At 38.2% G+C, this 26,646-nt stretch overlaps 1 protein-coding gene across 8 annotated transcripts in view; it reads right to left on the bottom strand.

Moving 5' to 3' along the window:
* Positions 1–1,090: 1,090 nt before the first annotated feature.
* The window catches only part of IMMT (inner membrane mitochondrial protein), a 41,460-nt gene continuing 15,904 nt past the window's right edge, over positions 1,091–26,646 (bottom strand). Inside the window, exons 4-15 of one of the 8 annotated variants that reach the window (XM_019749192.2) lie at positions 25,596–25,707; positions 23,461–23,562; positions 23,020–23,115; positions 19,832–19,968; positions 15,426–15,529; positions 13,792–13,927; positions 12,660–12,789; positions 8,599–8,613; positions 6,775–6,998; positions 4,620–4,751; positions 3,042–3,171; positions 1,091–2,036 (exon numbers count right to left, since the gene is read on the bottom strand). In XM_019749192.2, the coding sequence (XP_019604751.1) occupies positions 1,423–2,036; positions 3,042–3,171; positions 4,620–4,751; positions 6,775–6,998; positions 8,599–8,613; positions 12,660–12,789; positions 13,792–13,927; positions 15,426–15,529; positions 19,832–19,968; positions 23,020–23,115; positions 23,461–23,562; positions 25,596–25,707 (1,932 nt within the window). In that variant the 3' untranslated portion in view covers positions 1,091–1,422. Of the gene's footprint in view, positions 2,037–3,041; positions 3,172–4,619; positions 4,752–6,774; positions 6,999–8,598; positions 8,614–12,659; positions 12,790–13,791; positions 13,928–15,425; positions 15,530–19,831; positions 19,969–23,019; positions 23,116–23,460; positions 23,599–25,595; positions 25,708–26,646 lie in introns of all 8 variants that reach the window. The other 7 variants (XM_019749191.2, XM_074332284.1, XM_019749194.2 and 4 more) reach the window with 7 other exon arrangements.

Here is a 26,646-nt window from a genome sequence, read left to right on the forward strand (position 1 = left end):
TCTGGGACTCTCTCCCCACAGCATGTGTTCCAATCAGAGAAAACTAAATGTTGCTTTGTTGCATTAAAAATCCACTTAGGAGGAACATAAGGAATATTAACATCATTCCAGGCCAAAAGGGACCAACAGATTCCCCAAATCAAAGGACAAGGTCGAGCATCATGCAAACTTGAATGTACCAACCCAAACTCAGGGGCTGGCACACACTTGCAGAAATGTAACATAAAACTCCCCTCCCTTTTTTTCATGATTTGCAGATATGTTGCTCAAACAAGAGTGCCTCCTCAATAATCTCTTTGTGAACACATACACCCCAACAAAAAATTACAATTTGGGGGTAAAAACAGTATTATCACAGAGTGAAAAATAAAGGGGAGGAATTTGTTAATGTTTACACAATACAGCAATTGTCCTAATCTTCAGAGACGTGAACTAGGTAAGAAAGTTCTCTGGGTTTTATAGCAATCATTTTAAATACACCACAAAATTATTCATACCCTTTTAAGATCCCACTTTAATGAAGAGATTCACAGTCCTGGTACCAGAAAGGAGCAAGGCCCATTACCAGTATTTTCTAACTGAGCCATGACCCATTTTGAGGGTTGAATTAATCCATGGGTAGAGACCAACATTTTTTTTAATTCTACAGACCAGAAAACAGTGCATCACAAGTAGAAAAGGGAAGCAGAGGTTCTGGAAACTTTCATATATACATGTGTGTACTGGGGTGGGGGTGGGGGTGGTGTGTGTGTATGTGTGTGTGTTGGATCCCAATATAAAATACAATGTTTTCCTGTAGCAGCAATCAAAGAAGTTGGGATACATACTATTTCCAGTGCCTGTCAATCACTAGAATGACATGTCTCCAATGATAAATATGTTTGGCATTTTGGCTCATCCCTCGCCCTTGAGTGTGACCTGCAGGAATCACTTCAGAGCCAAGAACAAGCCTTGGTTGGACTTTTGGGATGCAATTCACAGCCTGGAAACTGTGTGTGCAGGACTTCCTGCTTCTGTTGCTGCTTCTCAAGGAATTTTTCTATACACACAATGAGCTTGAAATGGCACTTTTTGAAAAGGGATAAGCTACTCAGTTTTCATCTTTTGTTTTATTCAGTTTGCTCCAAGGGCTAAATCAATAATAATTAGGGATCACAAACATTATTTTGATTGGCTCACAAGCCTGATCAGTAAAACCTGAAAAACAAAAATGTTACACAAGTTGCAAAGAAAGTACTCCTGGAGTTCACTGACATGATAGCAAGTGGAAATAATATTAAGTGCAACAGGTGTTAACATTTAGAATGGTATTTATAACCTGCTCCTTTCTAGACAATTCTGGGACCCTGTTGCAAACCCTGCATGTATTACTGTTGACTTCCTTTGACAAGAAATAGGACTGTACGAGACTCTTCCTAGGCCTTACTCGTGCTGCACTTGAGTGGTTCCTATTCCTACAGCACTGGCGTAGGCTGTCAGGATGTCCACTATCTGTTTAGTTTCTAGGGTCATCCGGGCTTCCTTCAGCCAGTCCTGTGCCACTCGTCTGGACTCCCCTTTCAGCTGATTAACAAACTTTGCTGCCAGCTCCAGCTCACCATGCTCAATGCAATAGGAGGCATACGACAGTAATTTAAACGTGTTTGTATCCTCGGGGCAGAGCTCCACCGGTGGCTTCAGTTGCTGAGGCGGGAAGAGGAGCAGGGACTGCAAGTAGGAGAGGAAGTACTGGTATAAGCTATTCCTGGTTTCATCGATCATTGCTACCCTTCGGGCCAGTTTTTGGACAGCATAGAAACGGACTCTAAGGGTCTCTTCACTGTACACCCCACGGGTCAGGGACTCTGGAGGGAGAGCTGCGGTTAGAGCCTGGGCAAATTCACTATCAGAACAGCTGGCTCTGATGGCCTCAACTGCATGGCCCAGGGGAACGGTGGGCAGGTCCGCAGATGCCGTCTTCAGGCTGTACTTTAACGCCTCCACCGAGAGCCAGAGCTGGTGGGCTTTTCTGGCCTCCTCTTCAGCCTCTGCATGACCTATAAACAAAAGCAGAGACAAACATTTTCTCTCCACCTGACTTCATGTCCTCTCACACATCCAGAGAACTACCTTCAACAAGCTAACTCCACACATGGAAGATAGAGCCTCTTCCACCCCCATCCCACCACTTGTTTCTGGCATGTTCTTTTCTCGCTGGCCTCTTCAAGTGAGGCAACAAGCCATGACATAATTTGATGAGGACTTGTTTTTCCTAAAGCCATGGAAAAAACTAGGAGGATGTACGTGCACAAGCACAACTCAGTCTCCCGTCTCTTCCTGGGACAGCTAGGACAATGCATGGCATCTAATTCAGATATATTTACCTGTAGAAATGTTCGAGAAGGAAATATGATATTTAAATTAGACTAGGACTTATGCTAAGGCCATCAGAAACTTCCAGAAAAAGGATGCAAGATTTCAAACAAACTTAATGGACTACTGGATCTTGAAATTTCATGAGTACCTAGCTTATATTTGACAAAACAAGATTCCATAACCCCCCAAAGACACCCATTTTATCAGCATCCTTATTGTGAAGACACTTCCGTTTCATTGTGCCACATGGAGGCTTCGGTAAACTAGTGTCTGTCTGGTGAGTGGAACCAGTGAATCAGCACCTCCAGACAACCCTTCCACAGCAGAGCTGGAGACAGGTCTGCACAGCCCGGAGGCAGGCATGGGACTACACAAACCCTTTCCTCCACTCAGGGCACGTGAGATATAACCAAAGTGTGCTGGGGAAACTGCCTCGTAAATGCTGATCTCACATCTGTCACATGAGGAGTAAAACTTGAACTTATTTATATTTTTAGACCTTTTAAATTTCCTCTCACAACTCTCTACATTCCAAATATACTAAATCTGGGGCTAATTTTCTACAAAATGAATACGATTTATAGAGTGACATCAGCATCTCTATGCCCTAATGTCGATGCACATATCCCATTTTTCTCACTGGAAGTTGGCTTGAATAAAATTATCTAAGAAATCCATGCGCTCACTCTGAACAGCCTGTTCGATTCCTCTCAGTCGGGCATAGGCAGTGTTTATATCCATAGTAAAGTTGTCAACTTGCTCTTGACTGAGCCGACGAAACTGAAATTCTTGTTCAGAGAGTTTCTCTGACAGGTCCTGAAATAAAACACAGTGTACAGAAAAAAGTGACGCTACCTCAAATGCATGCCGCTTGTGGTGACACGAAGACTCCCAGCAACAGCACCTCCACAAGCAAAGAGGGCCTTTAGAATCTCAAAATAGTTGTCATGAAAACACCTGTATTACGTAAGGTTTCAAAATTTCCGAAAACTCCTATGTGATGTATGACTTCCTACAAATTTACAAATGGAACCTAACATTAAAGGAAGTAGGCTAGCAGGAGAAGAAAGAAGGTCATTAAAATAAGAAAATGCCAACTTTAGAAAGTAACTATGCTGCCGCACAAACATAATAGATTAAGTTGTATTCAGTGGCGTATATATATTCATTCTTTTCTTTCTCAGAAAAATACCCATCAAATAGAACTTACAATGCCTTTTCATATGGGCATAAATATAAATTTTCTGGAAGATTTCCTTACGTGGAAAACCTTACTCTCTTCTTAAGACAAAATACCACATTTCCCCGAAAATAAGACCAGGTCTTATACTGTATTTCCCAGAAAATGAGACCAGGTCTTATGTTAATTTTTGCTCTAAAAGATGTTTTAGGGCTTATTTTCAGGGGATGTTCTATTTTTTCATTGACAACAATCTACATTTATTTAGATACAGTCATGTCATCTTCTTCTGGAACATCGTCATAATGTACTAAATGCATCCATCTGGCTGACGATCTTAACTGGGGCTTATTTTCAGGGTAGATCTTATTTTTGGGGAAACATGGTAATAAGTTAATATATTATGAATTACTTGCTGAGTAGAAATTAATTATGATTAAAAGTATCTTGATGATTTCTAAACTTAATGTGTCTGGGAAGTTTCCTCAAATATAAAAGTCTAGAACTACCATATAATCCGCAGGAACTTGTAGAGATAAGGTAGTGTCAATTTTCTCATACTGCTCTATTTATTTTCTTAAAAACAAGTATCAGAGTCTGAGATGTCTGTTTTGTTTACCTGTTTACTGCTGTCTGCCCTGAGCAGCACTGCATCCGAGCACATAGCAGGCACCGCCTGGCACAGGGCTTGCACTTCATAATATCTGTGCACTGATATTATGAATCCATAATATCTAGATCCATTCATTCATTAATATTGTGCCAAGTATTATTACCTGCATTCCTGAAACCCCATGTACCAACCCTCCCTAAAGCTTTGAAGGCTTCCAATAACTGGACACAGGTACAAAACACATCTGATCAATAACATACGGGTACAGCTTTATGTAAAAAGGAGCAATTTTGCCAATATACGAAATCCCCTCTTCACCAAGGGTAGGGACCATTAGAAATCGTTCACCGTTCTTCCATAGCCTCTGAGGGAATGGTGGTCAGCGCATGTTAAAAGGAAAGGAAGACTGTTACTAACAGAAAGTGGAAAGAGGTAGAAGAGGGGGCTGAGCGCTTACCACCAGGTCCTCACCTGTTCAAACTCATGTTTCAATTCCTGTTCCTGAACCCTGAGGACGTCTCGTAGGTGATCGGTGTGGGCAGCAGCCTGCCGGCGGAGCTGGGTTCTCATTTCATTCTCCATCGCATCTCTGACTTCCTCCACCTGTGAAAACAAACACACTCCCGATTAAATCCCAATGCTCCCCCTGTGTTTTTAGAAAAAGAGAAAAGGCTAGTGACAACGAAAATAGCAGCTTCTATGCCCTGACCCCCAGGGATGTGCCATGCATGCCAACACACTTCTGTTTCTTATATGAATCAGAAAGCTGAACGTTGGAAGGTGACTCAAACAAGGTCACAAAGCTGTGGCAAAAATCTGATTTCAAGCAGGTCCCTCTGGCTCTATAGCACCAGGCTGTTTCCTATATAAAACCAACACTGTCATTTCCAAAACACACACCCCCCTTGAGAATTAACAAATCCCAGGTCACGGGGGGAAAAAATCACTATAAAGACTTGAGATAAAAACAAGGGGGGAAAAAAAACAAAAACACAGAAAAATAAATAAAAAGACTTGGGATCAAACATTTCATCACAACCCTCTGCGTGGCCTTGGGAAAATTATCTTTTCATGTCTCCATTTCATCATCTGTGAATAATGCCTACTGTGAAGAACTGCTAAGAAAATAAATAAATATCTGGAAGTTGCTGAATACAATTTTTTCTAAACAAAGAAAACTGCTTATTTTAATATAAATTTTGATTCAACACAGGCCAAATCAAACCAAAGCTATGAAAAGCATATTATATCTCGCCTAACAGTTAATTAGCCATGGGTCATATTACAAATTATTTAACACTGGTTACCTGGAATTTGTTAACTTACTTATTCTCAGAAACAATAGAATGAATGAATGAATCCATTCAGTCAGGGCAGATATTATGAAGTGCCAGCTCTGTGCCAGGCAATGCCTACTATATGCTTGGATGCAGTGCTGCTCAAGGCAGACAGTCAGCAGTAAACAAGTCAACAAAGCAGATCTCTCAGACTGTGATACTTGTTTTTAAGAAAATAACTAGGGCAATATGCGAGCAAGTAATGCAGAGGCTCTACCTGAGATTGAAGGGACAGGAAAATCCTTGCTGAAGTGATAGCCAAGCTTAGAACTAAGGTTTAAAGACGGGAACCAGAACCATGTACAAGGCAGAGCAAAGACCCCAGGGCAAAAGTAATCAAGCGCCCTCCTCCCCCCAAAAAAACCAGGGCACCCGGTAAATAAGGGCAGTAAGGGAAGCCTGGCTCATAGCAAACAGGACTGAGCTCAACATGTTTACTTAGAGAGAAACACGCTGAGGGAGGGGCTGGGAAACTGATGAAAGGAAATCAAGAAGTTTGTTTTCAGTACGCTGAGTTTGAATGGACTACTGACAATCCAGCTGGAAACATCAAGTTGGCCACTGGATAGGCAACCGAAGCCAAGGCAGATGACGGAGCTAGCAATACAAATGTCTCAGGTGACAGGTAGCAGTTACACTTCAAAGCCATGGGACTATTAAGAGCACCTGGAGACAGTTTAGATGGATACAGGGTTTCAGAGCCAATGTCAGTGCATGCCAGATTTGAGAGGCTGAGCAAAGAAGGAGGGTAAGGAAGTGGCCACCAAGGTGAGAGAAAAGCCAGAAGAAAGTGGTGTCCTGGCAAACGAGCGAAGGAAGAGTTTCAAGAAGGAACCAGTGGTCAACTGTGCAGCTGAGAGGACACAAAGTTATGATGAGTAGTCAGGTTCCTAAATCAGCCTACAGACACCGATTTACTACACGATGTGCCCAGACAGAAGACTAAAGAGCTATTCCATCCATTCTTAACCACCAACTACTTAAAAATATCAGCAGAGAAAAATATACTCAAAATCCAACAGAGATTCTTCCAGCAGCTTTAAGGGGCAGAGGCTCCACGGGATACTAGCAGCTTGTTACTTTCTTACACTTCTGCAGCTGCTCAACATAAAGGAACTCTGGTAGATTAATCCTCCCCTAGAACAAAGGCCAAAGCTCCATTCAAGAGGTGGGTTGGCATGACTTACATTTAGCATTTTAAAGTCAGTGACTGCTGGTATTCTCTCTCAAAGTAGATAATCAACTTAGGTTCATTTAAAATGTTAGGCAGTTGTTCTCATTTCCTCTACCTTTCTGTCCTGTTCGGCCTGTATCTCACTCCTGTGATGTTCTAAGGCTTTTGCCACTGCAGAGTCAAATGCCCGCTTTTCTTCCAGCTTTTGCTTCTCCAAGGCTAATGCAATGTGCTGCTTCTCCGTGGCTTTCTGTTCTGCCAGCTCTCTGTTTAGCTGGTCAATGCGACGATGTGCATGAGCCACCAGGGAGTTCAGGTCGTCAGTGGAGAGCTTGTCCGCTACACAGAAACCACATTAAAGTGTTATTATTTCACCACACTTATACATCCACCAGGTAACTTGTTTCGATTGATTATAATTTAACTTTAACAGCTGTAAAGAAAGGCAAAGAGAAGCTAACAATTGAAGAGATTTAGATTCTCCAGTGCAATCAGAAATTCATAGCTCATGGGTGAACAACTAAGGTGTCTTCAATCCCAAGCAAAGTAATTTTGATAGGCCTTCAAGTTCCAGGAACCCAAATTAGTACTTCTTTTCTCCCCTCCTCCCCCAAATGAGTACTTCTAATCTGAACTAATTATAAACTGGCTGAATAACTCACCATAATTTGACTCTAAAGACAAAGCTTACATATACAATCATTTCTATATTTTTTATGTATAATTATGCTTAGTCATAACAGGCATCCAATTAAAGATTCTTTTCTCCCAAAACTCACATCAAATTCTCTCAGATGTTTCCCTAATAAGAGTTTGTACACTTTTTCTTAAACAGAGATATTATCTAAGACAGTCATCTGCAACGAGAGCTGTCCATCAGAATCACTTGTAAAGCTTTAAAAAACACTCATGCACAAAGGTTCTCATTTAGGCTTAACCACTCTCTTTCCCTCGTTTCACACTCCAGAAGTATTCCGATATATTACCACAGATTAAGAATTATGGCTCTAACAGCAAAATACAGAATGTGAAAAAGACTACATAACAAATGACTCAGTTCTATCATAAATACCGTATTTCCCCGAAAATAAGACCTAGCCAGACAATCAGCTCTAATGCGTCTTTTGAGCAAATATTAATATAAGACCCAGTCTTATTTTACTGTAAGACCCGGTTTTATTTTACTATTTTACTATTATATTATTTTACTCTACCAGGTCTTATATTAATTTTTGCTCCAAAAGACGCATTAGAGCTGATTGTCCGGCTAGGTCTTACTTTCGGGGAAACACGGTAGATTGAAAAGCAAAAGACAAAATACGGATAAGAAATTTAACCGATTAAATTCAACATGTGTATCTCTTTTGGATATTGATTTAAACAAAATTGGGGATATCTGAACATTGAATAGACAGTTGATGACATTAAGGAATTATTGTTTTAGGTGTGATATGGTATAATGATTATGTTTTTTCAAAAAACATACTGAAAGTATTTACAAGTAATAGCACATGATATTTGCAATGTGCTTAAAAATAAGAAGTGGGACTAAATGAGACAAAACTAGCCATGTGTTGAAAATTGCTGAAATTGGGTGATAGGTCCATAGGAGTTCATTATATAGTTTTCTACCTACTTTGTAATGTTTGAAATTTTGCAAAATAAAAAAATATGTATACATACACACACATACACACACACACACACACACACACACACACCCACCCACCCCTACAGGTTTCTGATCACTTGGTGAAATACTTTTGTAGACGAAAGAACATGGATATAAAAAATATCCAAATCAGATTTATCACATGTAACATAATTCTACTTTATATTAGATGGTTTAATATAAGAACCGTAGGCAAAACAAAAAGACTTCAGTCTTTTAAGACTCAAAACAAAAGTCTTTAAACATAAAAGACATATAATGACTCACCTAGGTCAGAAACAGCTACAAAGGAAAAGAAAAACAGTTTGAAAAAAAGGACATACATATTTCAGTTATTAATCATTAATAATTAAATAAGAATAGCCAAAAGTAAACAAGAAGGAATGAGAAACCAGTAGAAAAAGCATATGTTAATACTGGAAAGCAAAATAATAGAGTTTATTTCCTATAATTTAAAAGGATTGTAAGATACTATAAATAGGGTAAGTTCTAACATTTTAGAAAATAAGAGTCATTGATATTAAAAGTAGTTTTCATTTCCAGGGACTCATCTCTATTTTAGCTAAAACTATCAGCTTTGTTTTTACACAGAAACTCTAATTCCATTTGTATTACTTCCGAGAGTATTTCACTAAGACACAGTCCTGACTGTTCTCAGCACCAGGTTTCTACTAACATTTCAAGTAATTAAGAAACTATTCTTTTTGGAAATCTGAAAACAGTGAACTCACACTAAATATGCATTTAACCTCTCCAAATTAAACTAAGAACCATGACCACCTGATTCGACGGTAAGGAAGAGAGAAATAACATTCTGAATAGTTTGGACGCTCCCCACCATGACCACAAGCATCACTGTGAGAACCGTGACACGGGAGGGGAACTGCAGCCTGTATCCTGCCTCTTCTTAACATCCTGGGTATGACCCTGGGATCCAACAAGTTCAAAAATGGGTACTTTTCATCCAAAAGGGCTCGTAATTTCAACCACTTAATCTGGTATTCAATCAAAGAAACAGGAATCTGACCCAATGTTGAAGGAAAAACTAGCAAAGATGGACAAGGTCAGAAATACTATGTCAGTCTCACCATGGCACATAAATATGGCTATATCTATCGTGGTCTATAGGCAATAAAGGAAATGTGCCCTGGGAATACTGACAATTTACAACTTGCACCCATTCTCCCATCCTGGCAACAGCCACATGCACGCTTCCTAATGGTTGGTCCTCCCTTTCCCAGTGATATCTGCTCTGAATATGGTATTTATCATTCATGTTGTTACACTTCACACGTATGCATCTTTAAACAATATATGGTTGTTTTGTATGTTCTTAAGCTTCACATAGTGGTATTCTGCTCCATGTATTCTTCTGCAACCTTTTGCTTTTCTTAACATCTGTGGTTCGAGAGATACAGTTCCGGTTCATTCATTCGCACTGCAATACGTGATGAACATTGAGCTGTTTCCGATTATTCTGCTCTTACAAACAGTGCTGCTATCAATATTTTTGTGAGTATCTTTAGGTATCCATTTGGGTCTTCTTAACCACATACCTAGAAGTTGAACTGTTGGATCAGGGAGTACATACATCATCAACTTCACTAGAAACTGTAACTTATGGTTCAACAAATCAGTTGCTAAATGATACACGTCACTATCATTCCTATTCTCCATTTTCTGCGCCCCTGGCCCACATACTAGATGGCCCATATCACTTTGCCCTTCGATTACTCCAGCTTTTAATCAGCTTCCTTGTCCTTAGGTATCCCTCCCTACACCATCAATCTTATAAAAATGAATTTTCCTCCTCTTTACAATCACCACTCCTCAAAAACCTTAAAGAGGGTCAGGTGCTGCCAATACAAATCAATGAGCCAGAGAACAGTGAGGCTAGTGGGTAAGAATAAAATCCTGGTTCCATCCCCAACCTTGGGCAAATTACTTAACCTCTGTGTCTCGGTTTTCTCATCTATAAAAGGGGTATAATAACACTACTTACCTCATAGGGCTGTCATGAAATTTAAATCAGTTAGTACACATAAAAAAGCACTTAGAACAGGGTCTAGACATAAAATAATACTCAACAGTATTAGCTATTATTATATGTTTGACATTGCTCAGCTATGAGAACACAGAGAAAGTATTAGATAAAGAATTATCACCGAGACATTTATAACTTGGGAAAATAAAATGAGTAAGAGCAAAATAACTGATAACACAAACCAGTACTAACAAGTTTGGCAGAGGTCTTATATGAGTTCAGATTTCAGATGCGAGGATATCTAGTAAGGGCTGGGGTAATCATGGAGCATTTCACTATCTCCAGAGGTTCACAAGAAATCAGTAACAGTGGGAGGAAAATTGTGTGGCTGTGGGCAGGGGTGGAAGGGAAACTTCACCAGATGTCATTTGTCCCTTTTAAATTTTGTATCATGTGAATATATAATCTATTTTAAAAATTAATGAAACAGTAAATGGAGTTTGTGCAAAAAAATAATAATTCAGAGATTATATGGCAGGGGCCTTTCGCTTTGTACATGCTACATTCAAGAAATGTTTTCAACCGTGGTACTACTGACATTCTGGACCAGATAATTCTTTGTTGTGAGGGGCTAATCTGTGCACTGTGGATGTTTAGCAGCCTCTCTGGCCTCTACCTACTACATAGATGCTAGTAGCACTTCCAATGTGGCAAATAAAAATGCCTCCAGACGTTGACAAATGTCCTTCTGGGGGAGCCAACAATGCCTGGGTTGAGAACGACTGCTTTTCTTGTTTTCATGTTTTATAGTGAGCATTTTCAAAATCAGCAAAACAAATTTTAAAAAGTTAAAAACTTCTGAGGCTGGCATGCAAAAATTAAAAATTAGTAGGATTTAGCTTAGTGGGAAGATCCAAGACCAGTATTTTAAATGAGAAAATGCAAATTCCTAAGGATAACACTCATAACTCCACAGACAAAGCCTGTTCTGCCCCGTGAACCTGATTTCAGCCAATCCAGACTCCCTATCTACCAATGTCACATCCATGCCGAGAAGCTTATACTTAATGGATACATAACACAAAAACTAGTGAATAACAATTTCCAAAGGACAAAATAAGGTCATGTGGTAGAGTGACTTGTGGAGGAAGATGGAAGAGGGAAGGTCTATGGGGTGATACCATGTTTCAGTTGTTACCTCAATGAAGCACAGGCCTTGAGAAACTCTGATGAGAGAAACTACAGATATGGCTTAACTGAGCCTGCTCAAGGACAGTCTGTCCATGCTGCCCTCTTTACTAGGTGCTAATCAGTTTGAACGACAATGTACAAACAAGTCACTGTTCCCAGACTGAACTTTGTATGTTTTTCCACAATATGCTCTTTTATAAATCCTGCTTTTATTTTTTGGTTTGACATGAGTATGGTATCTCCCTCTTAAGTGAGTCAACTACATTAAAAAACTAACTGAATGTCTGAGTAATTTTTTGACAGCCTTGCCTCCACTTCGTGCAATTAAATCTCCTTTGCTGACCTTTATGCAGGTAAAATTCCTGTACTGGTCTCTATTGCCTCAGTTCCTAAACCAGCAAGGGTTCCATGATGCAACCTTGACACCTTCAGCCTAGAGAGGCCTCTAACACCGATTCTTCAGATCCTACCTGATGTTCAGTTTCTAACAGACAATGGCATTTAAATAGAATTTTAATTTGCTGAGACTGATAACCTCTAATTCTTACCACATTTACAGCATTTTAGGAAAATGTGACTATTCCCTGCAGTTACGTTGTGTCATTGCTTAATCATTCAAGTTCCCTCAGTCTAAGCTATTTGCAAGGCAACAGCCACACAACCAATTTCCTTTCCACTGCACCGTCCCTGGGTGAATTCTCAATCACAGTGTTGTCACATTGTCACAGAGAAGTCATAAGGCGTGCTTAAGTAGTTCATTATGAATATTTTTTAAGTACCAAAGATTTTGAATAATTTTACATATATGTAATATTCTAATAGAATTGAGGCTATGTTGCTCTCACTTCGATTCCAAAAAAAAAAATTTTTTTTTTGAGTAACAGGGACAGACTGGAATCATAGATTATGGAATTAAACACTGGCTGGAACTTGTGTCCACCATGGCTAAAACCATGAGAAGACTGTCACAGGTGTGCCACCTATCATGGCTGTGACTGAAATAAAATGTTGAAAACACTGTACTATATGCCAAATGAGATATGCATGCCACAGAGGTTTGCACTAGATGAATGGAGTAGAATTAAGTTTAGATTAGTTGATCAGTTGTTAAAAAACAGAAATAGAGAAGTGCCAACACTTCAGTTGTACTTACTCCTCCCTTTCCAACCTGGCGAGACTTCTGGAGTAATACTGTCCAGTTCTCGCCTAAAGTCGTCTCGGGCTTGGACCACCAGCTCATGATACTGAGACACCACCTTAGCCTCAGACTGAGCTGCTTTGACCTGGACAAACACAAGGGGTATGTGGTTAAAGTGAACAAAAATATCACACTCCAAAAATCAGAACTTATATTCACTGATTTATTTACATTTGGTTGGGAATATAGAAACAACATAGAGAGAGAAATCTAAAGCTCAGAAAAAGTAACATAAGCCTTGTCTTTGTTTCCTTCTAATTCTATTCAAATACTAGGGGCAAGCTCCCTCCCAGCTTACTCTAAGCCCCATCCCTTTCTCTGAGCCACCAGAAACTACCCATACAGATCACAAGTGCAGACGGAAGATCGGCTGCATAATGGAAATTTTCAAAAGTGGTAATAACCATGACCAAAAACGTTGCCTATTATAAACAGTATCAATAATACTGAACAATTCACTTTGTGTCCAAGTCAAGTTTTTAAAATTAGTAACAACTAATACACTTTGAAGGGGAAAACGAAGAGATGGTAGGAATTTTATTATTTTCCTGAATTCTTAAAATCCTTTGACTAAAGGATTATATTTAAAAGTAAGAATAGTTGGGCTGGCCCGGTGGCTAAGGTGGTTGGAGCTCGGTGCTCCTAACTCTGAAGGCTGCCGGTTCGATTCCCACATGGGCCAGTGGGCTCTCAACCACAAGGCTGCCAGTTCATTTCCTCGAGTCCTACAAGGGATGGTGGGCTCCGCCCCCTGCAACTAAGATTGAACACGGCACCTTGAGCTGAGCTGCCGCTGAGCTCCCGGATGGCTTAGTTGGTTGGAGCATGTCCTCTCAACCACAAGGTTGCTGGTTAGACTCCCGTGAGGGATGGTGGGCTACGCCCCCCCCGAAACTAGCAACGGCAACTGGACCTGGAGCTGAGCTGCACCCTCCACAACTAAGACTGAAAGGACAACAACTTGACTTGGAAAAAAGTCCTGGAAGTACACACTGTTCCCCAATAAAGTCCTGTTCCCCTTCCCCAATAAAATCTTTAAAAAAAAAAAAAAGGTAAGAATAGTTGTAAAAGACATAAAGAAACACACCTTTTGGACCACGTTATCCAGATCAACTATCATGTTGTGAAGTTTTCCCTCTGCAGTGGTTATATGAGATTTGGCCCCAGCAACCTCTTCTTTCTTTGCTTTTTCAATTACACTTTTCATTTTCTCTAACTCTTCTCTGGAAACCAATAAAACAAAACAAAGATTTAGTATTATTCCTTGTCAACTTCATTAAAGAGTTTGAAGTTAATACAACATACAACTGTTTACACTCTATGAAAAAAATATATTTGAAAAACATTATTCAACGCGTTTTGAGTCAGTAGGCAGAAAAGCTTTCCTTGCCAACAACTGAAAACACCTTGGTCGGAAGCTCAATTTACTAGAGTGACCCAGGGAAGTGGTGTGATGTAGAGGAACACAGGCTTCGAAAGCAGGGAGACCTGGAGTCACAGCCAGCTCCGCCTCTCCTTTGCTGCACACGCTTGTATAACAGGGATTAGAAGCAGTTCTGTAAGTACCTGGTATAGTGCCTGCCACATGGAGAGCACTCAATAAATGGCAGCTTTCCAAGGCTTAGGCTGACAACCCTGCCAATGAGAGCACATAAAGAAGGAAAAGCAAGGGAGGGAGGAAGCCAAGAGCTCACTGAGCAAGTAGCCAGGTGCTGGGGAGCCTCACGATTCAGAATGTTTCACAGCTCGTATGGACTGTGGTCTGCCCATCACAACACACAGGCTCAGAGCCCTGACTCATGGTCTAGAGCAGGGGTGCCCAAACTTTTTTCAACGGTTTTCACCAAGGGCCATATGCAGTAAAATACACAAACAGCCGGGCCACTCACTCAAGGTGAAGTACGTATTGCCTCACCTGGTTTATTTAAGTAAACTAAATATATTTTTGGAATTTGCTGCGGGCCAATTAACAATGGATTGCGAACCATAGTTGGCCCACGGGCCGCAGTTGGCCCACGGGCCGCAGTTTTGACATCCCTGGTCTAGAGGGATGTGAGCATAATATCTTAAATCTCTCTCCTAAAAGATATGCTGGCTTCCTTAGAAGGCTTTCCTTTCTCTACCAACAATATATTCAGGAAGAGAGTAAAATTTTGAATGACAAATAACGATTCCACTATGTTGATGAGAACATTTATTCAAATGTAAGTTTCCATCAGCAGAGGGAGATCTTGTACTTGGTTTACTTGCTTGATCCTAATTTTAGCCAACTTCCAGAAATCAAGGTCAAGGTGGCATAAAACTAACTTATTATATTACATAAAACTACTTTAGTAGTTAAGGCAAAGAGATTGTAAGACACTCTCTAAATTTTGACATAACTGCTCAAACCATTCAAGAAAAATCTTAAATTATGGCAGAATCTCAGTAAATCTGTACAGATGCTTCACCTAAGCAATAACCAAAGAACACTGCTTTTTATACAAGATCCCTTATATAGGTTTCTGTCAAATTTATTTTGGGCTAATTATATTCTATTTCCTCTCTCCTTTTCAAATATATATTTCTGATACCAATACAGACCAAGAACAGGTGGAGAAGGGAGGGAAGGTTTTCTCTGCTTCCTCTTTCTATACAGTATACAGATGCTACAAAGAAAATCCAGCCCAAAGAAAGCCACCGGCAGGCCCTAATTACTTGTTAAAGTCCATGAGTAATTACTTGGCTTTGAGAAGGGCATCGGCAGCCTCATCTACTGCCTTTCTGCGTTCCTTCAATGCACCCTCCACTGTGCGCCACTGAGCTGACTTCTTCTCACCTGCAATCTAAACAAAAAGTTTTCATTATTAAATTTTTAGGGGTGATTGCTTCATAAGGTATATAAATGTCTACTGTACACCTGAAACTAATATAATATTGTATGTCAACTGTAATTGGAAAATAAGTTAATTTTTAAAATAAAAAATAAAAGGACCCAAATCCCATCACCATCAAAAAAAGTTTTAATTATGTAAACATGAATAACTGCGATTATTGTCATAGGACAGGACAATATGACCAAACACAGAAACAATTGACATTAAATTCAAAGGTAAAAAGTTATATACAATAATTATCCAGAGCAGGAACTCTTAATGTAAGGTTCCTACTTACAATGTATGGTTAGGCTCAAAGAAATCCATGAATCATCTCCTATCAAGCGCCCACTCCCACATCAAAATTATAAAAGATTGTTGTTTCTATGCATATGGGCATTTTGCAAGGAAAGATATTTCTATTAGATTATCAAAAGGAGATATGAAGCATAAAAAGTTAGTAAGAACAGTAACTTTTCATGAATTATGTTTGTTGACTAATTCATTCTTCAGTGAAGTACAGGTACTTAAAATTTTCTTAACTACAGGCCTGTCTATCAAAATCATAATTTAAGGATAAGTAGAAAGTGTACACATTTGTAGGGCCCTTACTTCTCCAAAACATTATCCTAAAGAATGACCTTCTGTACTTTGTAAGGTGAAAATCAACTAATGTCAACACCCCCACAAAGATGAATTTTATAGAATGTAAAATATATGAAGTTTATATATATATAAACTTTACATATTTCACATTATATATGTATGTGTGTGTGTGTGTGTGTGTGTGTATATATATATATATATACACATAAAGTTTACATATAGAAATAAAAGTCTCCCTAGAAAATTCCTTAGGCACGTCCAATATGGTTTTGTTCCAGCATTGGAACTGATGGCCACTTCTTCAACTGAGCAGTTAGCTCATATTTAGGAAACACATTGTGCCAAAACCCAAACAATAAACCCCACCCAGAACAGTATAATCCACTCAGTGCAGATGCTCATGCTATGCGACATTAAGAACCCAGATCCCGAAGGCACAGGAGTCCAGTTCCATCCCGCCCCCTTCTGCATTGTCTACACAATGAGTACAATGTTATTAGGAACTCTCTATTTTAAATTATTTTTAAATTAACTATTTTAAGTGATTTTTTTCTCTTCTTCCTTTTACAAAGTGCATATAGTTTAAAGTGAACGTGTTCTGTGTAGATACAAAACAAAACTACCTTATGGTTTATCTTGCAAGTACACTGTGCTAGAACTCTGGAGGTGAACAGGAACACTCTAAATTATCAATGTATAAAAATACTTTTATCTAGGAAAGTTCAATAATTATATTTCAAATTACCCACAGAGGGCACTGCAGGGGCTGTTGCACACTCAGCATGTGACTGTCATCTCGGTAAGGTGTCCTGGGCCACGGATGCCCAGGACATCTTCCCTTGTTAGAAATACAAGTGGTTCTGCCTCTGTCATCTTGGGCCTGCTGCTTTGGGAGAAAGGCTCAGCAAAAGTAATGCCTCTGCTTTGGGTCATTCAGAACCAATTCTCCACACTATGTTCCCACTGACACCTAGCATGGTCTTGTTTTAAGGGTACCTCTATTATCAATGGAAAGTTGAAAGAAGCAAGTCCCTTAAGGCAGGGTTAAACTTGCCACTGGACCACTGTGGCAGTCTGAGGAAGCTTCTCAGAATACCAGTTTTAAATGCTTAAAATGAAAGGAAAAGATTACAAGGAATCCAATTACATTGAAATATGGTCATAAAATAGGTATTTTTTAATGCTCTAAAACAGAAACCAAGACCTAGTGGTAGGACTAATAAATACCCTAATTAAGATGTAGTGATGAACATAAATGATATTTCAGGAGATTTGCAAGTACTATAATGTGATATGAAAATACCCGTGCTTTCTACTCGTGACATAATTACAGGTCCTGCTAACTACTGCTGTTTGTTGCCAATATTCTTAAGTGAAGGAAAAGATTTTGAGGCTAGGGAAAATAAAGATGTTTTCCGTCCTAGTTCAATAAGCCCCTGAAGTCTATCCACAGAACTAACTCCAGGATTAAGAATTCCAACTTTTAGAAGAAAGTTTTGGTACTTTTCTTCTATCTTTTTATCGCATGTTTTTTGTTTTTATATTCTACGTAAATTGTTGCCAAGTGACAAAGCAAATTAATTTTATGGTGTGAATAATGAGATGATGTTTCAGTGAATTGCCACCGTAGCCATCTTGCAAAAAAATAAAAAAATAAAAAGGATGCTAGGTTGGGCCATACCAGTATGTTGTCATGTATAACAAATTTTCCAAGACTCTATAGTATGCTATTAGAAAACCTGGTATTGTGTTAAGAACTCTTTATAACTAACCCAAAAATACTTATAAATCATGTAAGTGTTAATGACATATCTGGAGGCCAAAATGTCTCTCTCTGTTAAAGATTGTCCTGCTTACAGAGGCCCAAGGATAAGCTCTCCTATAAAACAGACACTAGATTTCTCTACAATCAAGCCAAGTGCAACTGTTTGCAAACACCGCTTTGATACAGTAATTCAGCGTGTACCAGTGACCCTGTGCATCTGCAGCTTCTTTTGCTTTTACTAAAAAAAACAGAAGTGGGAATCCATTTCAACATTTCAAAACCTGTGTTCATACAGTTTTCTGACTATTTGGGAGCACTAGCTAATACTCCCTAGTCTAGTTAACTGTCACTGTAAGGTGTTCTTTAGGTGGAAAATCTTGATTGCAATAGATTTCATACTGGCTAATCCACATGCACTACATATTGTGTGTTCCCTGGGAAGAGGCAATACCCTCTTATGCAGCCTTCCACCAAAGTAGTGTCGGATATTTAAAGCTTCAAATCAGTGCCCTTCTGAAGGATATTGGTTTACTTGGGTTCAAATACAACTTCCTGATGCCATGCAATTTCCAGCCTTCCCTCACCTGTACAACCAGCCTATTAAATATTCTGTGTGGTTTCCACTTTCCTGAATGAATTCTGATTGAAATTTTTTTTTTGACTTTGAATAAAACAATTATCTTTAAGTTTTCAAAGGTTGTAGTTTTTGGTTATTTACACCAAAGGTCTAATTTACCTTTTTTTGTGATGTACATAGAAGTAAAACAATGTGAGGTGTGTTTAAATTTTTTAAAAACTACATAGTTATGGTGACAAAGTAACTTTACTGATTATGCATGATCCTGATCCATGCAATTTATAGTTTATGTATTTTGTTCTTTTTTTTTTTGGGGGGGGGAATAATTGAAATATTTATTTTATTAAGTCTCTAGTTTACAGAGGGCATCTCTCCATTCATTTAGGCCAGGGGTGTCCAAACTGCAGCCCGCGGGCCAACTGTGGCCCATGATCCATTGTTAATTGGCACGCAGCAAATTCCAAAAATATATTTAGTTTACTTAAATAAACCAGGTGAGGCAATACGTACTTCACCTCGAGTGAGTGGCCCAGCTGTTTGTGTATTTTACCGCAAATGGCCCTTGGTGAAAAACACTGAAAAAAGTTTGGACACCCCTGATTTAGGCCTTTTTAAATTAATTAATTAATTGATTAATTAATTTACTATTAGTTTCAGGTGTACAAAACAACATACTTAGACATTTACACCCCTCACAAAGTGATAATCTCCCCCCCAGTCTACTACCCCTCTGACATTGTATATAGCTGTTATAATACCATTGACTATATTCCTTATGCTGTACTTTACATCCTGTGACTATATATATATTTTTTTGTAGTTTGTTCTTTAAACAACTTAATGTCAAGATATATTTTCATATACTGAATAACTGAATTATGAATGAAAATCTGGGTCCCAGTATTACATTTTTAAATCAGTGTAATTACTTTATTCTTAGAAGTATTCAATCCAAGTTAAATAATCAGCATAAGCATGTAATATAGCTGGAGTTTTAGGGTACATAGGATCTCTCTGTATTACTTCTTACAACTGCATGTCAATCTAAAAGTATCTCAAAATAAAAAATTTTTAAAAATGGTTGGCGATTTAAAAGCAAAAAACAGAAAGCAAACAAATACATTTAAGCAGTATTAACACGAGGGCAAACCTGCATTCTTGTACCGTATCATTGTTGTAAGATAAAACATGTAAAATTTATGAAAAAGAACATTTTTTCTATAGACCATTACTTTTGATTATCTTCCCTTAGTGAGAGAAAGCCAATGCTAAGAGGAAGAAACCAGTTTTGTAACTGCTACCTGTCTAACTGCCTTTGGCTCACCTCCGAGTTGTCCATGGCGGCTTTCAGTATGCTGGAGTGGGCGCTGACGGCCTGGATGGCGGCGTTCTGAGCTACGATGGCCTGCTGAGTGATGCCAGCGGTGTGGCTCAGAGCCTCTTCTAAGCTCTTGGCTAGGGCTGAATAAAAAGAACCATTACAAAGCAGATCTCTCCCCAAACATGACTTTATTTTAAACCTTCACTCTTCTCCTACTTCGTTTTCCACTGCATTTCCCCCGAAGTGTTAAAACAACAAAAAACGCACACATTTAGAGACTCAAAGTTTCATGTAAAAGTACGATAAAATATTAATAATTATTGAATCTGGATGATACCGTGTTTCCCCGAAAATAAGACCTAGCTGGACAATCAGCTCTAATGCGTCTTTTGAGCAAAAATTAATATAAGTAAAACAATAATTTTATTATTTTACAATAATAAATATATTTTATTATATATTATAAAAATTTTATAGTAAAATAAGACCGGGTCTTATGTTAATTTTTGCTCCAAAAGATGCATTAGAACTGATTGTCTAGCTAGGTCTTATTTTGGGAGAAACATGGTAGCTCTGAGGGTGTTCATTATACAATTTTCACTTTTACCTCAATTTTTTCAAAACAAAATAAGTGTTTTAAGATTTTTTTAAGGAAAAAAATTAGGACACTATAGTCCCTTTTACCTAATAGAGGCTATATATAAATGCAGCAATAACCACCAGCATTTTTCATTTTAAGTAACAATCTTATAGGTCCACAGGAAAAAGGGGTACCCATTTTCATCTCAGCAGGAAGGGATATTCACAATAAATTATCTATATCATCAAGATATAAGAAGATAACAGACACACAAGATAAGAAAAAGACAAGCAAGAAAACATGTAAACAAAAGAAAAGAGAAGGTAGTTTGGCAATGGACAATATTTTTCCACAAAGGACTTAAGAAATAGCAGACACCAGTCAGTACTCAAGAGGCTACCACGTATTAAGATCATATTTCTATATGCTGCTTCAGGAATCAAAAACAAACCTAACTTTTTTTCTTTTTTCCAGTAAAGCAAGGGATGATTTTTAGATACAATACTAAAATGGAGAAATGGTCACATGAAGAAAGAAGGCCAGTAATAATACAAATTTATCAGGTATCAGATGACAAGAAATGGGGAAATGTATTTGGCAGGTGAGACAAAGACAAAAGGTGATTTTGAGCAAAAGAAGCATAAGCTAGACATGGACAAACGAAACCTAATGAACCATACATGGTACCTCTGCAACACAGATAAAAGGAGAAAGCTAACATTAATGCCAAAGCATAAATGTGAGATGGAAGTTAAACTGAAGACACAGAGGATATGAAGAGGCTACAGAGGAACATGCATGAATTAATGGTGAGACATTTAAGCACAAATAACAGTAAACCACTTTACAGAGGCCCACCCACCAGCTGGCTGGAAGCCCTCTTCAGACGTCTACTCACTGCACTTTGAGATATATATTTTAAACATATATATATATATATATATATATATATATACACACATACATATATGTATACATATATATATATTTTTGCTATTGAGTTGTATGAGTTCCATATATATATTTTGGATATTAATCCTGTATCAGATATATATATGCTTTGCAAATATGTTCTCCCGTGCCATAGGCTGCTTTTGCGTTTAGTTCATTGTTTCTTTTGCTGTACAGAAGTTTTTCAATTCGATGTAGCCCAAACTTGTTGGCTTTTGTGCTTTGATTCTTGAAAAATATTTACATGCACACACACGCTTGCACGCATCACACACACATTTTTAGAGTAAAGTTTGGGAGAAAACTAAGAGGTGACAGACAAAATCCTGAAAGTTTTCACGTTGTCCAAAATGAAAGGTAAGAACTAGACAAAGAGAAAAGGAACACAATGAAACAGTAGACATCGCCACCTTAAATTTACCACTTACTTCAAGGTGTCCATATGAAAAAGGAGAAAGTATAAAACAAAGAAAAAATATGAATAAAAGAAAAAAGTGATCTTTGATTTGTAGCAGAGAATTCAGAAAAAATTAAGTGAGGGAAAAAAACAAATACTTCACCTATTTAGAAGTTATTTATTGAATATACTCAACTGTTCTTTTTTTCCAAAAAAAATTTTTTTAAACATTAAACTTTTTTTTTTTTTAAGGAGGGTGCAGGGATCGAACCAGCAACCTTGGTGTTATCAGCACCACACTCTAACCGACTAAGGCCACCCCCTTAACTATTTGTTAAAGTGGCCAAGAACTCAGAAAAATATTAAAAAAAAAAAATCCAAGTGGCCAAACTAATGCCCTCTACCTATGTTCCTTCTGCTCCTCCAGCTCTTTACATAATTCTAACAAACTTGCCTCCTCAGAGGAGGGCAAAACCAATACATCAAAAGGGAAACAGGCACCACTCTAAGCAGAAAGACAAACAGAAGTAACTGATGGGCACAGGCTAAAAAACAAACTATAAATACCTGTCATAAAAATTTCAAACAAACATTTTCTCAGTCCAGCAAAAAGGTACATGCCCACTACCTCCAGAGACATCAATACATTTCAACATGCAGTACAATAAATTAATGTTCCATGTGCCTTGACCCTGACAGGAAAATACATTTTTACACATCTAGTATCTTTTTTTGGATCAAAAAACTTAAAATTTAAACTTAAAAAGAAACACCTTTCGGTTAGCTGAAAACCAGTAATGTGTGGAACATTTCACCCCCATCACTGTCAGATAAGGGGGCTACTCCAGTGAGAGTCCAGAGGCTGGGAAATAAACAACAGTGTAAGCCACTCTGCCCTGCACAAATTATAATTTTAACAAACAATTCTCAGGAAAGCTGAAAAAAAAAACCACCCCACAATTTCTGTTCACCAGAGTATAAAGAATCTTCAGCACTAACCATAATAAAAGCAAATGGAGAGAGTACACATATTATTTGGAGTATACAAACTGTAATCTAAGAATAGCCCTTGTCACCTGAGTAAAAGAAGTTTAGATGGAAAGAACACAAATGATGAAATAAAGATGGTGAAGAGAGCAACGCTACTAAAGATTCACAAGAAACCATGACTAGCTGATAGATGAGAAACTTGTGCCGATGGTTGGAGGAGAGAGCAACTGACAGATGACCCGAATTATTTACGAAGCCGTCTGGTTTACATACACTCAAGCTTAGCTTGTTCTTGCTTTTCCTGCTGCGCAAGGCGAGCTGCCACTTCTTCAGGTGGTCGCTCCCGTACAGAAGTTGAGGATGCTTCCTCTTGCGGCAAAAGTAAATAAGAGGAAATCACGTTTCAGCACAGAATTTCAACAGTTCACAGGGATATAAAAATACCATCGGTTGTACTTGCCAGCTGTATCAACTAAGGACATTTTTTTGTGATAAGGATTCTAAAACCACATTATTGCTCAATGATTCCAACAAGAAGAAGTAAAGATCAGCTCTTAAACCCCTTGTTTACAGAAATTTATTCAGACTTTGAAATTCCCTAAGCAAATCTGCAGGCTTTAAATGTACACTTACATAGTGTGTAGGGGTTGTCTAGGCATTAAATAGTTCTGATGAGCAAATCATTTATATAACCACAAATATAAATTAAACTACCTGAAGTTGCAGGCTTGGGTTTTCTTTCACCAGTTTGAGGGTGATCAGTTTTTATAGATTCCTCATGCTGAACCGCAGGGGCTGGGACCGACAGTGTATCACCTGCTGCAGAAATAATTTGAGCTGCCTCTGTAGGTGCTATAAATATATGTTACTCTGGTATTTACAGTTTCCTGGGTTAAGAGAGAGACACGCAAGAATCTACTACTACTACCACCCACTTCACATTTGACTCTTTGAAGAAACGAGTGCATGTCCTGTCACAATTCAAACACACAAATAGACAGGGGCACGGCCCACCACATACACAAACCCACACGAGATGGACAGCAGCTGGGAAAGCACAAGAGACAGGGGTCTTGTCAGCATCCACCTGTTTGTTAGCCATCAATATTCTCAGGCAAATGCTTCTAGTAACAGTACTAAGTGGGTACTAAATCTTAACATGTGAGAGGTGGACATAAGATTTATAGAAAATGGAAAATAACAAAGAAAAGAAAGAGCCTGTAATAAAGGCAGACAAAAGAAAGTAACCAACCAAAAAAAACCTTTTTTAATTGAAGAGTGGTAGAGATGAAAGAAGAGGTGTGTGCAAGAACAAAGTGACAATTTTAACCACAAAGAAAAGTTCACAGTGAAGATAGTAAGTTAGTGAAGAACAGAACTCAGTTAAAAATTATTTCATAGACATATTTTTAAAGAAAGGAAGGTTGAAAAAATCAAGAGCTCGTAAATTATAAATAAAAGTGCTGATGGAAGAGAAAATGAGTAATTCTAGAGGTGGAATAGAGGGGGGGAAACAACAAAATGGAAGGAAGAAATTTTTAATAAAGGTCCAACTTAAGAGATAAAGCTGGATTGCCACAAAACCCATTAACTGGTTTCCCTGCTCTGCCACTGGTCCCTTATCTATTCTTCACAATAGCCAGTGATCTTATTGAAAGTCGGGTATCAATCCGCTGGTTCAGAACCCACCTAAGGCCTGCCCAGCCCACTGAGACTATAAGCAGAATTCTTACGGTGGCTCCAACTGCCACAACAGGCTTTCTGCTCCCTCCCTGACCTCATTTGCTAGTGTTCTCTTGCCCCACTCCAGCTTCCTTTGCTTCTCGCTAGAAAATGTCAAGGTTGTGCACTAGCTAATCCATCTGCCTGTGATGCTTTTCCCCACCAGCTTTTACACGACTCACTTCCTCATTTCATTGTAGTATAAATGAAACCCTCCAAGTGAGACTTTCCTTGTCACTCCATTTAAAAATCGCAATATTCCCTCCCACACTTATCACCGTCTGACAGCCCATACATTTACTTATGTATTTAATATATGACCTACTTCCCCTCATCCCACTAAGGAATATTCCCAGAGTCTGTTTGTTACTATTCTGTTCATTGCTATATCCCCAGTGCCTAGAAAATGCTTGGCACATAGTAGTGAATATTTGCCCAGTGGAAGAAAATCAAGTGATTTAATTAAGAACAGAAGTGACTAAGGAGAAACATAAGAAATTCAAATGTATTACTGAATACGTTAGAGTTAGGTAAGAGCTGTAAACTAGGGTGGGATTACTGATAAATCACGATGGCAAAAAACGTTAGTATCTATAGATCTAGACTAGATCAGATACTTTCATCACTAAGAAAGAAGAGGAAGAAAATAGGTGGGAAAAGAGAATAAATCTTAAAATCTAAAGAGGGGAGAAGGCTAGGAGTCAGATGAAAAAAAGATAAAAAGAAAAATAAAGTGTTGCAAGCAAGACTATTCTTGCTGTTATCCTCACTCAGTAGCTGTTATTAATAAAGCCCAATTCTGTATCTCTTTTCACCCCCAAAATGAGAGCCAAAATAGTAAGTGAGAGTAATCCTTCCCCAAGGTGAGAGCTACGGACCAGAAGAGTTCTTCATGAGGAATGGCCTCCCTCTTAACCATGGGTTCAAATACATTAAAGCAATTCATTTACCTACATAATTTTTTTTGCATTTTTAAACATTTTATTAAGTGTATTGGGGTGACACTGGTTAATAAAATTATATAGTTTCCTAGTGTGCAATTCTATAATATGTCATCTGTATATCGCACTGTGTGTTCATCATCCAAAGTCAATTAATTTTAAAAGAATGATTCTAAATATAGGTACCTGTTGTTGCAGCTGGAGTGCCTCCCTTTTGTTTTTGCAGGTATGAGCCAGGCAGTTTAGATTCTTTCATTACCTCTGATACACTTGAGATTTTTAGTGGACCAGACTGAATCTTGGAAATGAAAAACATTTAACATTTCAGATATAGGACTGTTTATTCAAAAAGGTAGCATAATGTGTATCATTTCAAAAGTCAAGTCTCTAGGCTTTCAACATAAAGTAACATATATATTTTATTAACCATAGTAAGAGAAGCCATCATACTAGAAGAAGGCAGTCCAAAAACTTCATTCTAAAGCTTCTCTAAGGGCAACTAATAAAGTACATGACGTATGACTTTCCCTTTAAACATCGTTCTTTACATATACAACATTAAAGCTATTTCCATTTGCTTCCTAAATCAAATTATGTTGTCTTCTGTATACATTCAGTTATATCTTTAATCTCCAGGAATCATGCAACTATACACTAAACTATAGTCATATAATCCAACTGTCATGCCTGCCTTTCTCTTTCTCAGTTACCACCTGCCATAAGTGTAAGGCACTGTGTGCTGGAGAAAATTACTGAGCAACAGATGTATTCTCATTTACCACCTATGTTGTCCCACTTTTTGCCAGAACTTGGCAGTGGGACTCAGATATCCCTAAAAATGAGTATTCAAACAAAACAGAAATGGTTCTGAACTTTGTCACTACCAGAAATTAAACATATATGCATTTTCTTTTAATAAAATTTTATTGTTTTAAATCATGAAATTCATGCTCACCGTAACAAGCAAAATAATATCAAGATATATCAATGGTTTTAACTTGCCTCTTTATTGTTCCTTTCCCTTCCAGCACTCCCAGGTAACCACTGCTAAAAGCCTGAACTTTATCCTTCCACTCCTAGGTAGCATAAGCTCAGGTATATACATATATGCATTTTTTCATTTCTTTAAACAAACTAAAATAGTTATTATTATACAAATTACCATGTAACTCGCTTTTTTTCATTTAACAATACATCATGGACACTCTCTTCCAGGTGAAGAAATTCTTTTTAGTTG

This window comes from Rhinolophus sinicus, linkage group LG05, assembly GCF_036562045.2.
Source record: "Rhinolophus sinicus isolate RSC01 linkage group LG05, ASM3656204v1, whole genome shotgun sequence".
Taxonomy (NCBI): Eukaryota; Metazoa; Chordata; class Mammalia; order Chiroptera; family Rhinolophidae; genus Rhinolophus; species Rhinolophus sinicus.